This window comes from Mustela nivalis, assembly GCF_964662115.1.
Source record: "Mustela nivalis genome assembly, chromosome: 20".
Classification (NCBI taxonomy): Eukaryota; Metazoa; Chordata; class Mammalia; order Carnivora; family Mustelidae; genus Mustela; species Mustela nivalis.
Window position 1 is genome coordinate 39,009,722 of NC_139039.1, and position 14,939 is coordinate 39,024,660.

General features: G+C 45.6%; 1 protein-coding gene across 2 annotated transcripts in view; it reads left to right on the forward strand.

The window, feature by feature from the left end:
- Positions 1–14,939, forward strand: part of CSMD1 (CUB and Sushi multiple domains 1) — a 1,903,837-nt gene that overhangs the window by 1,735,500 nt on the left and 153,398 nt on the right. For both annotated transcript variants that reach the window (XM_082715632.1, XM_082715633.1), the window contains exon 41: positions 6,587–6,796. In XM_082715632.1, the coding sequence (XP_082571758.1) occupies positions 6,587–6,796 (210 nt within the window). The remainder of the gene's footprint in view (positions 1–6,586; positions 6,797–14,939) is intronic.

Sequence of the window (14,939 nt, forward strand, 5' to 3'; positions counted from 1 at the left end):
AGAATAAATGTAGTTATGCTTCAGAATACAGTTGAGCCATGAACAACCTGAGGTTTGAGGTGCTGACCCAGTATACTCAATGATTCAAGCATAGCTTTTGATTCCAAAACAATTTAATTAATAATAACCTACTGTTGATCAGAAGCCTGCCTTATCGATAACATGAACAGTTGATGAACACACGTTGTATGTTGTATTTTCATTATGTACTGTATTCTTACAATAAAGTGAGCTAGAGAAAAGAAAATGTTAATAAGAAAATCTTAAGGAAGAGAAAATGCATTTATAGTTCTGTGCTGTAAAAAATCTGCGTTGTTCAAGAATCAACTGTAATGTTATAGATTCAATGTCAGGCACCAGGTTTGCTTGTGATAAATTTTATAATCTATAAATATCCTTCTAAACATGAAGTTACAAATGAGGGAGAAGGCATGTAAGTGGTAGAGGTCCCTCAACACGGTGAATATTTGGGGTTTTTTTCATCCCTGCTAAAAAAGCTTTCTGAAGTTTAAAAAATTACAGAGCATTTTGCTGATGTCGAGAAAACTTTACATCCTAACTTTCAATCCCCCATGAGATTTTTGAAACTCTTAAGTCAATTTATTTTATCCATGTCTGCCATTTCTTCCTTATAATAACACGACTCAAAACACCACCTCTCGCCTAGCTCTCAAACACACACATTTGAGCTCCCCATTTTCAGCTGCCTGTGATGTCTTTTCATCTGGGGCACCCAAAGCTGTCACACAGACTCCGTTCAAATTCAGATTCATCACTTCCTTCTCCTCTCCTCCTCAGCCTGTCCCGCGGTGGACTCTCCTGTTTCACTCCGGCTCTGTGTCTCCGGCACTACTGTTCTCCTCTTGGCTTCCCTTTCCCTCAGCCTTGTCTTGACCACAGGATCCCCTGTACGCACCCAAGTTATAGGCAGACATGAGATCACTACCGTGGAAAATTGGAGAAAGGAAGTTTGGGTTTGGAACCCAGGAATCTGAACGTTTAAGTCAAACACTCCAGAAGTTCCTTATCACAGAAACAAAGAGCGGCATAGCAAAGCTGAGCATCATGGGCCTTAATGATCACTTCTTCCCTCTCTGATCTCCCACATTGTGTCCTATTAGTGGAACAGATCAGGGGATTGGGAAGATATGTTTCTAGGGATGTCACTGCAGATGTTTAACCTGGAAAACTCCCGCGGTTAGGATGATTCTGAAGCAAGCTGGAACGCATTTCCTCCTTCAATGCATGATGTGATGGACACTTTACAGTAGAAATGTGGTAGAGCTAATCAGCTCTTCCAAATGAACATGGGCATTGACACATTGCTGTTGCTTCTCACCGGCGGCCCCTATTCTAGTTCACCCGCACGTGTGTGTGTTTGTGTGTGTGCGCGCGCGCGCATGCGTGCGTGTATCTGTGGGGGCGGGCATCTCCTAACAGCCCTTTCTCGGTCTGAGGTTTGGGAAACCATTTTAAACAATGTATGTTGTAGTAGCTCTGGGAAGTTCATCAAGAAGTGGGCGCAGTGGGGAACTTGCTTCCGTAAGGCACAAAGAGAAGACCAGTCATTGTGGACACGTACTTAAACTGGCAATTCTAAGTACCAAGGGAAACGGTCACTTAGCCCAGCAGTTCTCAGACTCGGCCGCGTACAAGAATCGTTGGCAGGAATGGGTCCAGAAGGGACAATGGAATTCCCGTGGCTGCCCCCTCCATGCTCCCTCTCAGCACTGCTGGCCAGACAGGGAAAGGGGATCCAGAGTTTTCTTAAAAATAAATTCCATTTCAATATTTTTACAGTTAGTTTCCTCATTTCTTCAAGTGCTGGGGATCTGCACATGCATTCCTGGGTGTAGGTTTTGGTTGCTCGGGGCATTGGTGACTATCGTACTGGTGAGCCCGGATGCTTCGGCTTCCCCAGCTACCTGAACAACACACTGATGCAGAGCCCGGTATCGCTGCCTTTCTTGATGTTTTTCAGTCATGGAGGATTTTCCTCAGGGTCGTTAGGGTCTTTCGGTGCAACTGCATTGTGTGGGACTGCCCAAGAGCTGCTCTAGTCCGTTAGTATAGCTGCTACAAGCATAGAGAAATAATCGTTTGATTATCTCATTCTCTCCCATGCCCAAGGTTAGTCGATAGTTTAAACAGGCAAAAGGAGTAGTGACTTTGGCAATATGTGAAAACCACCTTTGCATTGCTAATTATTTGTTCCAGTGGTAACTATTTCTTGCATCCTGTCTCAGGCAGAGAACTCGGCTTTCTCAGTGATGGGGGCACTTCGAGCCAAGGGGTGGACAGCAGGGGTCCTCAGTGCCTTTGTCTGGGGGCTCTGAATGGAGTAGAAACCTTAGCACCATCAGTCACTGTGCCATCGATTTGCACAAATTACCACAATGGCTTTGAATCTCCTTTCCTTATCTTTAAATTAAATATCAATGGGGTGCCTGAGTAGCTCTCTTGGTGAAGCATCTGCCTTCACCTCAGGTCATGATCTCAGGGTCCTGGGATCGAGCCCGAGCCTGGTGTCTGGCTCCCTGCTCAGCCGGGAGCCTGCTCCTCCCTCTCCCTCTGCCCCTGCTCCTTCTCCCTCCCTCTCGCTCTGTTGCTCTCACTCCTGCGCGCTCTCTCTAATGAATAAATACAATCTTTAAAAATAATAATAAATCAAAAATAAGCAGAATAAATAAATATCAGAAAGCACGATTCTCACAGAGCTCTTCTGAAACAGTGTAACACCTGATGCGAGGAAGGGGCTATTGGGTCATTGGCTGCTTTTTGTTGCTACACCAGATTCTCTAATGATTTTTATGTCATTTTCTTTCTTTTTCGCAGATTTGGGTTGCTGGTTTGTGTTGCTTTGGCACAAGCCTCATCGACACAGAATGTCTGTCTCTATTTTCTCGAATTTTTTCAAGTCACAGTCAGCAGACGTGCAACCACGTTTTTTGTTGGTTTGTTTGTTTTTGCTTTATCATTGCCTTTCATACTTAAAAACCACCCCTCCTGCTCTGCATGCCCTGCTGTCCAAACTGACTGTGTCTCTGGCCATCTCGGGCACATGCAGAGAGGCTGTGAAGGACTCTCCAGAGCGTTCCCTCAGCTCTCAACTGTGAGCTGCCAGAGTTCATGACGCACTGGAGGCGCTTACTAGAGCGCGTCATATTCACAAGGTCTACCGACTAAAACACGAGGTTTAACTGAGAAGTCACGGCCACATTAGTGTTTAAAGTTTTGTCAAATCCAAAGTCAAAAACCCTTTGTGCGGGTGACTTTTACTGACACTTGATTTTCGGTGTGCACGGTGATGACATGAGCTCAGAGCGCGCGCTATGTTAGTCTCCAAATGGACATTCAGATGGATTCTCGCGTCGCAGTGACACATTTTTACAGTGTTTGGAGAGATCGTAAGAGGATAGCTAGGTAATGCTTCTGTCAGTCCCTTCATTCTGGCTTCATGATCCTAAACTTGACACAAGTCACTGAAATTCTGATAGCTGAATAATTCCATTTTAAACCAGATTAACGCTGAGCTCTATTCTGTTCCATTTCCTGATGTGTATTAGGAGGTTTGAAATGTGGCTGGGTACTTTATCCTGCTTAAAATGCTAATGTTTCTCCTAAAATTGTAATTGTCACTATTCTATTTCCATGTCAAGTTTAATCCCAAATCAGTAAAGACCCCTCTTACTGTTTCCGTCACTTTGAGATTTTGTCCGTCTTTGACTGCTTCACCCCTGACCTGCTTGCGGCCTTCGGTTTCTCCCCCGACTGTGTCATTCCATGAATTTCAAAATGTATCTCTGGACAAATACATCCGAGGTCTGCGTGTGCATATCTGAAATGAGCTGATTTGAAGCCATTTCCCTGCTCTTTGATTTGATTTGATCCCCAAACTGTGAATGTGTTCTGTGAGTGTCTGGTCGTCGCACTTTGGGACATGGACAGAAATGTCAATAATTTTGGGTTTGTTTGTGGTTGCTCCCATGTCTGCGTTATGCTTCACAGTGATGAATGTGACAGGTGTCCCTGAAATTCTAGACCACAGGGCTCAGCAGCCCTGACCTAGGCACAGACTCACTCAGAAAAAGGACAGGTTATTAGTACCAAGCTCTTTTATCAGATCTCTGGGCCCTGCTACAAAAGGAAACCTTGTTTCTAATTCAACAGTGAGCGAGGGAATCAATCCAGTGCATGTGCAGGTTGCTAAGTGGTCCAGGAGCTCAGCTGCCTGAGTGTGGACCAGGCCTTCAGAGCCCAGAGATCCACTAGTCCTCCCTCCCCTCCTCCCTCTTTAAATTAAGTATCTTCCTCCCTCCTCCCTTTCCCCCTCCCTCCTCCCCCCTCCCCCGCCCTCCTCCCTCTACCCTCCTCCTCCCTCCTCCCTCCCTCCTCCCCCCTCCCTCCTCCTTCCTTCTCTCCTTCCTCCCTCAATCCCCCCCCCTGGTTTTTTCTGCTTCCAAATTTGACCCACATATTTGTTGAAATTTAGGGGAAAAAATGAACACTTCATTGATGGTTCTTCAATAAAGTTAATTACTTAACATTTTAAAAATATTTACAGACATGTTTTAGGTTGTAGCAGTACCGCCTACTCCTATATTGTATGTAACACTGCGGTGGCCGAGACCAGGGCAGACCAGGATCCCTCTTCCCTGATGGCTCAGGTGCTGCTAGTGTCACAGGAATTTACTGACTCATTCTAAGATGCTTCTAAGTTGTGATTGACTGGTTAAAGATCTTTCCCTCAGGCCAGGTTTTCCTCCTGCTTCTTGCTTCCTGGTTCCCTTCCTAAAGTTTCCCATGTTCTTTTATTTTTTTAAGTCTATTTTATTTTATTTTATCTTATCTTATATTCAGGAATCTCTACACCCAAGGTAAGGCTTGGACTCCTGGCTCTGAGATCAAGAGTCACACACTTTCCCAACTGAGCCAGCCTGAGGTTTCGCACATTCTATTCCTTCCATCCTTCCTCTCCTTGTCACGGTTGAACAGACTTAACATAAGCGGTCTTCTCCAATCAGAACTGGAATGTTTCCAGCGTCTTGAGGTTGTTAGCTCTCGCGCAGCCCGTTTGCAAACTAGGAACATGAGCGTTTCGCCAGCTGGGCTCAGGTGTGAATGTAGCCCTGCGTGTCCGTTGCTGCCCTGGACACAATACCCAGCACTCAGGGCCTTCGCTTGCTTGCCTGTCGAATCGTGATGGTACTGATAAGGACTTTGCTGGGTAATTGCGAGAAAAGTGTTTGCTCATTGGTTGGCCTCACATTTACTCCCAGACAAAGGGCCACTGCTTATCCCTCAATGCTTCCTCTCAAAGTTCTCTCCATCATCGATAGAATCATTCTTCCGGGATCACGATCTGTGTCCTGAGTGCCGGTGTTTCTTTCCTACTCTACTTGGACTTTTCTTCCTCCTTTTGCACTGAATGCCGCTCGTGGTAACTGTATTCCCCATCAGGACCTAAGCAGAAACGTTTATTATCCTTTTTCTCCTCACGAACACATTATCTTCAGTTTTCCAGACCTAGCAAGCATGTGTCAGATATATTAGATGAGAAGTAAAAATAAAGCTTCTCTTAGTGATCAAGGGAGAGAACTACACAGAGTGATGCTTTTCTCACGGGTTGGGAGAATAATTGGTAATGGCTATTGGAATTCTCAGTTTAGGCTTTATAAACCTAAATTAGTTGCATGGATTTATGTTTAATGCCTTTCGAGCCCTCTGTCAACTATTTAAGTGACTTAAAATATTTCAGTAACAGTAGTCAAATTTTCAAAAAATTCCACGAAGTTATAATAAATAACTAAATGACTCTGATTTTGATTTCCTCTAAATCTGACATTCTTCTAAATTATCAAGAGGAATTTCCTCTAAATGCTTCTAAATTATCCTCTAAGATGAACATGATACCAGTGACGCTGGTCATTTGGACAGTCCTGTAGTGTGCGACCCGAGCCAGGCTCTTGACTGAAGTGTGTAAATTACCGTGGGATTTCTGGATCGGGTTTCTTGCAAACATCCGTAGTGTGCTTCATGTGCATGACACAATTGGAATGATCCCTTGTTAAATTAGCAAGTCTCTTGTGTGGCGGGACGACCATCCATTTAAAGTCCACTTGGAATGGCTAGGGCATTTTCTTAGACCCATTTTGGCTTCTTTCTCGATAAAGTTGTAAATGAGCGCACGGATGATTAGACACAGAATTACAACCTTGCGTTTACGGCTGTAATAATGTAACAGGGCTGGACAAAATCATTGCCAGATGCGAGTGCCAGTCATTATTCTAAGTATTGTACCCGCATGTCTCTGTGATGTACTCCTGTAATCACACTGGACCAAGCCACTGACTTTAGGGACGTTAATGACACGGACAAAGGTCACATCGCCAGTGGGTGGCACAGGCGACACTGAACCGAGGTGTGTTGTGGCCGGAGCTGGGAGCTGTCTGGCACGCAGACTGAGCTGTTCTGCCTCCCGGAGAATCAGTGTGGGGAGACCGGTGGAGCTTGAATCACTTTGGGTAAGCATTGATCTCACACATTCTGGTAGTCATTTCCATTAATTTTGTGTGTTTTTTCCCAGGTGCACATATTCAGTTTCTGAATTTTTCTACGGAAGCTAATCATGACTACCTGGAAATACAAAACGGCCCCTACCACACGAGCCCCATGATCGGGCAGTTCAGTGGTCCGGACCCCCCCTCGGCCCTGCTCAGTACGACGCACGAAACGCGCATCCACTTCTACAGCGACCACTCCCAGAACCGGCAAGGGTTTAAGCTCGCTTACCAAGGTAAGGGATCCACGAAGTGCAGACATACCTCCTCCCTTGAGATGGTACTGAAATCCAGACCTCCGTGTTTGGTGACAACTGTGTGTAGCTGGGCCCAGGGCCTTCCAGCCACGTCACAGAGCCGAGGCTGTCCGTGTCCACACAAACGGAGGCACGGAGGGGGAGCACGGCCCGCCCGCCTGGCCGTCCCCACAGCCTCACGCTCAAGCCTTGCCAGCGGTCACTGCCTCCCCACGGCCGACATCACACTCCTGAGTCACACACTCAGCATCACACCTCCTCCCTCTTGTCACTGTCCTCTGAGCCGCGGGTCCATCGTGTCCCTTCCGGACCAAGGAGTGGAGAGTCCGCTCCCAGTGGCTGTGGGACTGGCAGCGTCCCTCATGCTTGGGACCTTGTCTCAGCTCAAAAGAGTGTCTAAAGGTATTATTGAAGCCGTTTCACATGACGTCAGAGAACCAGTCCAGTGCCTGGATTTCTGCTTTTCTCAAACCATCCAAATATAAGACTTTTAGATGAGTCTGAACCCAGCATTATCGAGCCATTTCTAACATGGGAGAAAGTTCGACATTTTCCTCTCGTACCCAATAATTTAGGAGGCCTTTCTTGAATATTGTTAAGTCAGACGAAGCTGAGAATGTCAATAGGGCTTGCTTTCTTGTTTTTCAACGTGGCTAAATCCTTGCTTTCTTTAATTCCGTAGACTGTCTTTGAAATTAAGGGCTTTACTATTTTCTTACTAAAAGGTGATGGTATTTTATGTTGAAGTTTTAGACATTGTTACTTAAGTCGTTACTTAAATATAAAATATACATTTAGATTTGCAAACTTGGGGTCCCTTCAAATACAAAGTCCAGGTAGGAGGCCAAAACGGGGAAATGAAGGCGGGGCCGGGGAGGAACAGGGCAGGAGGCATGACCCAGCCTCAGCGCGCAGGGTCTTCATTGCTTCCAGCTCGAACTCCTCCCCTCGCCCCTTAGGAAAGTGTCACCTCCTGCTTGGGAGGTGCGCATGCACACACACATGCACACTCAGGTGCACACACATACACAGGTGTGTGCGTACACATAGGGGTGAACAAACATATTCATGTACTCACAGGGACACACACACAAGTGCACACAGAGACACACAGCTGCGCACACATACACGGGGCACATACACAGGCATATGCACACACACAGGTGTGAACAGACACATGTACACACACAGACTCATGCACACACAGGGCCACACACACTCAGGCATGTAAACGTACACAGGCACACACACAGGTGCACACAGAGACACACGCACACACATACAGCAGCACACATTATGTTCATGATCATCATTTTATTTTTTATTTTTTATTTATTTATTTTTTAAAGATTTTTTCTTTATTTATTTGACAGAGATCACAAGCAGGCAGAGAGGCAGGCAGAGAGAGAGGAGGAAGCAGGTTCCCCGCTGAGCAGAGAGCCCGATGTGGGGCTCAATCCCAGGACCCTGAGATCATGACCTGAGCCAAAGGCAGAGGCTTAACCCACTGAGCCACCCAGGTGCCCCCATGATCATCATTTTAAACTTGGTTCTTATAAGGTGCCGTCTGTTCCTCAGTTGGCATGATCTTGATGTGTGAGTCAATAAGAAAGATGTGTGTAATTACCATGTCTTCCACAAACTTCCGATTAAGTGATTTATCTCTGTTGATCTCAAGAACTTTTGAAAAGTCTTCTTCATTTTAAATATTTTTAATACTGAATTCAAAATTTAACTTGTCTTTCCTTTTTGGCCTCCAAAAATCAAATACAAATTCCCATGAATTTACATGAAAGTTTGGGAACTATACTTTAGTATAGTTTTGAAACTACATTTTATCTTACATAACGCTAACCTCCAGAGTTCAAAAATGTTTTTTGTTTTATTTCTTTTGATATTTTCCAGGTAGGGTGATTTAGGCCATATCTACCCATTTTTAAAGCTTTCAATTACTTGAATCCAAAAAGAATGGTCTAAAATAAATACATACACACACACACAGAGTCTAAATAGAAATTATCTAGACAAGAGGTCATACGTTGCTGCCATTGGCTGGCACAATATTATTATATATATTTTCTCTAAAGGCCTAATTTCTATGAGAGAGACACAACAAGAGAGAGCAGAAGCAGGGGGAGCAGCAGAGGGAGAAGCAGGCTTTCTGCTGAGCCGGGAGCCCGATGCACAGCTTGATCCTAGGACCCTGGGACCAAGACCTGATCTGAAGGCAGACGCTAAAAGACTGCACCACCCAGGCACCCCCAAATATTATTTTTTAAATTTAACTTTTAAATATTTAGAATCAGATTTCATACGATTTGTAAAATATCCATAGATCCACTTTCCTGTATCTTGCAGTGTCAGAATCTGCAAACTTTCGGTCTGTGTTTGCACAGAGGGACAGCTCCCTCAGGTGTCCTAGGGACGGCCCCCACAGAGGGGAAAGCATTGATTTCAAAAGTTTCCTTTAGTCCCTGCAAGCTTTGATCGCTGGTTTTGCCTCTGTGGCCTTCAAACGTTTTATTTGGTGAATTCTCATCTAGGCCAAACATCTGGTTGCCTGAGCAAATGTTTTATTTACTTGATGCCTGACTCTAAGTATCCACATCAAAAAATAAATAACAAAGCAAATACTTCCTAAGAAAGATACCCTTTTATTGTAGGCAATTAATTTCTTATAAATTAGAGCTGTAAACATAAGTTAAATAAAACAAATGGGAACATGAATTTGAGGTGTTCCAATTTCTTGAAGCGTATCCTATCTGACAGGGATGGCAGTTAGGGAGCTTATCAGTGTTTCTCATTTTATGAAATTTATAAATGGCCAAAATGACACCATTCTGACTGGTATGTCACATCAAAATTCTAGGTCCTACTTGAATTTATAAGTTAAGTTTATAATTAATAACTCGTACGAAGATGCATAAGTCATGCAGATAAAACTTGTCATTCTCAACGATGTCTCTGCCATATCCCTTGTTCTGAAACCCTGTCATTTATTTATGGCCGTGGAAAGGTCAAAAATGGTACAGTGGATGTAGCTGTCCAGAAGTTAAATGACTTATACAGAACTTGAGATACGGAAGGTGAAGAGCCGTGTTGAATAAAATTGAGTTCATGTGCCCTATTTCTAAGTCAAAGGCTGAAAACAGAAGGGTAGCGTGAAGATATTTATCAGTTCTTTAGATTTTGGAAAATATAGCAGACATCGGGAAGACCACGGCGCGATTCCACTGGCATTCCCACTGCACACCTGTGATTAGACACACGAGGCCGCGTTGCTTGAGATTGATAGGTGTCGATAATAGTTATTTTCCTAGACCCAAACAAAGGATTCCTGGTGGAAGATAAAATCTAGTGTGTTTTCTTCCTCTTTTCCTATGGGTGTGGGCTTATTGGTACTGAGGTTTTCAGAATGTTTGTAAAATTTGGGGTCATTAAGAATTTTAGTGACTCTCTCTTGCTTTCCGTGTTTGTAAGTCAGCATTTGGAGAAGTTGAATATTCCTTTCTCTCTGTGTCTCCTTCTTACATTAGCATGTAATAATGTCATGCCAGAAAAGAACTAGGTAATTTTAATTACTTTAGCACTAGGGAGTAAAAACACCTTCTTTCTTCGACGAGCTACTCTTCTTCATTTTCCTTTTGCTCTAGGTACTAAGCCACCTTTATTTTTTTTTATTTATTCATTTATTGAATCCTAAAACTGTGGAATTTGAGTGAATTGACTCTGGGAGAAAAGAGATGTTGCTTTGTAGAAGCAGATTTTTTCCCCTTCAGGAGGAAAGGCAATCAAACTGCCTCTCTGCGCAGTGAGCCGCTGAAGGTACCTTCGAGCTGTCCACGCAGGCGCGCTCACTGCTCCTGGTGGACACCACCGCACTTTCCTGCACGAAACTCCTGTGCTTCTAAAACGGGTCGCTCTCCTTGCTTTTGCCGTGACATCGGAGCCGCCCTGGGTGGACAGGAAGGGCGAGGCTGGCGTCTACTCTGTCCTTCTCCCCCATCTACACGTGCGAATCAAGTTCTCAACAGGCAGCTCTTTCTGCGGAGGATTCTCTCACATTTAAAAAAATGCTTAAAGGGACGCCTGGGTGGCTCAGTTGGGTGGGCGACTGCCTTCGGCTCAGGTCATGATCCCGGAGTCCAGGGATCGAGTCCCGCATCGGGCTCCCAGCTCCACAGGGAGTCTGCTTCTTCCTCCGACCCTCTCCTTGCTCATGCTCTCTCTCACTGTCTCTCTCTCTCTCAAATGAATAAATAAAATCTTTAAAAAAAAATGCTTAAAGCCGTGCACAGCTGGTAGCTGCATCCATTCCCACCTCCTCTCGGGCATCCTAGTTCTAGAGGCAGGATGTGCCCCCCGCAGTGGTGGTCTGCCTTGCAAGCTGACCCGCCTTCTCCCGCAGATAGTGCGGATTTGCTCTTCCTTTTGTGGGTTGGCCGAAAGCAGAGGTAACGGTCTCAGTCAGCTCCTCCCTTAGGAGACCATCCGTCTGCACCCCAACGCACTGGACAGCACATGTCAGCTGTGTCTCCTGGGTGACGGCACCTTCCGGAGCCCGCGTCTCAGGTGCGATTCGCTGCGTGCTCCCCAGTCGGTGCTCCCCAGTCGGTGCTCCCCAAGCTTCTGAGGCGGTCGAGGAAGTGGATTCTCAGGGCACTGTGTTGTCTCTGGGACTCCCAACAGTTCCTTTTGATTAAAATCAGACATTTCTCCACGAGAAAAGTCGACTGAGCCCTCCTCCTGGTCAGTCGAAGCACGAGACAGGATCGTCGTCGCCGTCCGGAGCAGGCCGCTTGGCTTCCCACCCCAGCCAGGGCTCCGGGCTACCCGAAAAGCATGGGATCGGCTGAGACCTTAGCGCAGGTGGAGGCCGGCTTCAGCAGGAGGGCCTGGGGTCAGGGGGTTTAGGTAACCGAGAAGGAGCACTGGGGTGGGGAGGGGGTCATCGGACTCCAGGTGAGAGCCAGGGTCATTACCTTGTTACTCGGGCAGAGAGCTCGGCCGTGCCAGCGGCCCTAACGGCCGGTCTAGGACACAGGGAGCTCCTGGGCGGTGCCCGCCGAGATCCGACCAGCTGCCAGGTGGCTTAGGTGCTGCTGGGCCCCCAGCCGGGCTTTTTCACGCGGCGGGAAGTCGCACACCTGAGGAGGCTTCAGAGGTGGGTGCGTCTGCAACCTTCCCGCGTGGCACAGGCTGCGGCTGCGAGCGGACACGGGGGAGTCTGCGTGCATGTGGCTTAACTGCTCCTTCACATGACGACGCATGAGGAGCCTCTATTATCTGTGCCCTCGTTGGTGACATATTGTCATAATTGAAGCTTGTGTCGGTGCCCCGGGGGCACTGCCGACTGTGCATAGGATCTTCCAGTGAGGAGGTGCCCTGCGGGAGGAAGTTTTATTCTATCCTTCCCACGCGGTACCCGCCGTCCATTGAACACGTGTGTGCGTGTCTGTGGGTTTATTAGCAGCTGTGCCTTGTGTTAGAGTTTATTATTTTTCAAGCAAAACAAGAGTGAGAACAAACTGCTACTCTCATTCTGAAAGAGTCTGATAAGGAAGGAAACCGGCTGCTCGTTGAGACACAGTGTGGGATCCTGTTCTTTTCGTGAACGTGGGTCCGTAAAGTAAATTTAGACCCAAAGAACAAGGTTGCAAGCAGGCATGTCACACACCGTGGATACTTGCTGAGCCATCCGTCCGCGGCTTTCAGTGTGGGGTGGCCCTCGGGAGCGGCGGGCAGCCTCGCTGGGTGTTGGCCAAGTTGTTACGGGGAGGAAGGGGCACAGCAAGGGAAAGAGAAGAGGAGTGTGTGTGTGTGTGTGTGTGTGTGTGTGTGTGCATGTGCGTGAGTGAACGTCTACGGACCTGCCAGTGTGTGTGTGTGAACATGTGGGGGGTGCTTGTGTGCAGGTGTGTATGTGTGCATGTGCACCTATGTAGTGGCAAGAGAGGGAGACACGCTGATTTGGGCTGGTTTTCTGTCCGAACGGTCCCTATTTTCATACTCACTGCACAGTTTTCTAAGCTACTAGTTTTCAAGCAGGAGGTGATGATTTTATAAAGCAATTGATAAGGACAGACATGCCACTGGTCTGTGAGGCATGTTCCTTCAAGGCAAATTTTTTTTTTGCATAGGTTAGAACGCTCTTTTCTTTCGGACGGCTCTAGATTTTTTTCTCTTGAAGTCTGGTACTTTGTAGGAGTAGATTTCCACAGTCAAATATTATAGTTTATAAGATGAAGAAAAATAAAATTAGATAACACCTTTGTAGGCTGTGCGAATATTCTCTTGATGCTAGATTGCAAATCCCAAATTTGCGAGCTAAAAGCCCTTTTTCTTTTGCAAACAATTATGAGAGCTTTGAATTTCATTAATAATTGTGATTATGGTGCCGGAAGAAGTCCTTAACTAGGTAATTTCTCCTTCTTATGTTCTTAAGAATTCCGTGTTATAATGTAGCCTCACCAAAAAGCAGCCCCAGAAAACTCATTATATTATTGGCAAATTTTTGATTTTGTATAAAGGAAAGTTTCATCTCCACACTGAGTTCTAAAGCCTCCATTCAAAAGAGGATGGTGAGTTAAGAATCCTCCAGCAACCCCTTTCCTCTTAGTATCCCTCTATCGTGCGTGCAATTCCCCATTAATCATCAGATGTGCTACAAATAAAATGGAATAGATTTTTAGCACACCGCAGTTTATGAAGTCCCCTGCCTGGACCACCCTATGAGATTTCCACTCTAACCTTGGAGAGCCGACAGCCCTCCCTCCTCCTGTGCTAGTCCAGGGGACATCTGAGTGGACTTGTGGGACAGGTGGATTCCTGCATGGCCCCCTGGGGGGACTTTGTCTCCCTCCAGGTTCTTCCTTGTTCCACACCCTGGGGGAGCCAGTGCCGGGCATTATCTGCAGCTGCTGAAAGACCTTGGCATTGCTGCATCTCCTGATTTCTGCTTCCTGCTTGCAGTCATGCCTGAGCTGTTTATCTGACTCTTGTCCGGACACATACAGTTGCAAATATCAAAATAAGTAATGAAATGAAATTAAGGATTATTTAATCTGCTAAATACAGAGAGGGTTTAACTATACTGTTACAGTTTAAAATGTATTTCACGATTCTGGAATTTGCAGTGACACTGTGTGTCAACTTCACAGAACTTTAAAAAGTTCTACAGGAACTTTTAAAAAAGATAGTGTTATGCCCGAGTTTTCGTGTTTGAGAGACCACCAAGGAGCCAAGCACCAATGCAGTCACACAGGGATTTATTTGACAAGCTTAAGCTTGGGCCCAAGTATACCTGAAACAGTGGAGTAGGGACTTGGACCCCGAGCCAGATTACAGTCAGAGTTTTTAAAGGCAGAGTAGGGGTGGACTCAGCGGTGGGTGACGACAGAGGGGATTATGGATGATGTAAGTCTCCAAGGATTTTTGGAAGCAAGGTCTCCAGGACCTTGAGGGCCTAGCTATTGTTGGGAGAAAGGTTATTTATTACCAATAATAAAAATCTTCCCATGAGACCCTTTAGATGTATCAGTGGGCCACATGTTTGGGAATGATTCTCGACACTATCTTGGAGGTTTAGAGATAAAGTTTCCTAAAGCAATTGTTAAAGTAGACTTACAGGATTCTGGTTGGACCTGTCGGGGTAGAGGGTTGGTCAGGCTAGGATTGTCCTTAGCAAAACCTCAAGGTGAGGGCAGTTGAGTCCCCCACTCTGTCTGTTTGAAGGGCTTGTCAATAGGTGAGGAATTTTAATGATTTTCTTCTGCCTCTGTTTCCCGAATCAGCTAAACTTGAGGTGGGATGGCCTGAATTTTCTCAGCATCCACAATAGAAAATAGATTTTTAAATTTTTTAAAATTAGAAAATGGAATAAATTTTTTAAATTTTATTTGTGATGAACAATCAATAAATCAAAACATAAGAACCACATTATCTCTTAGTCAACAACACTTAGACTGGAGTGCTAGTATAATTCTCTTTTAAATTAGAAGGAAATTAGGTCCACATTCACCTGACATTCTTTATGGGCAATTTTTACTATCATTTGTTTTACTTTTCTTAAAAAGTCAATTCACACCATCTACTTTTCTTCCAAGGTAAACCACCATCAAAT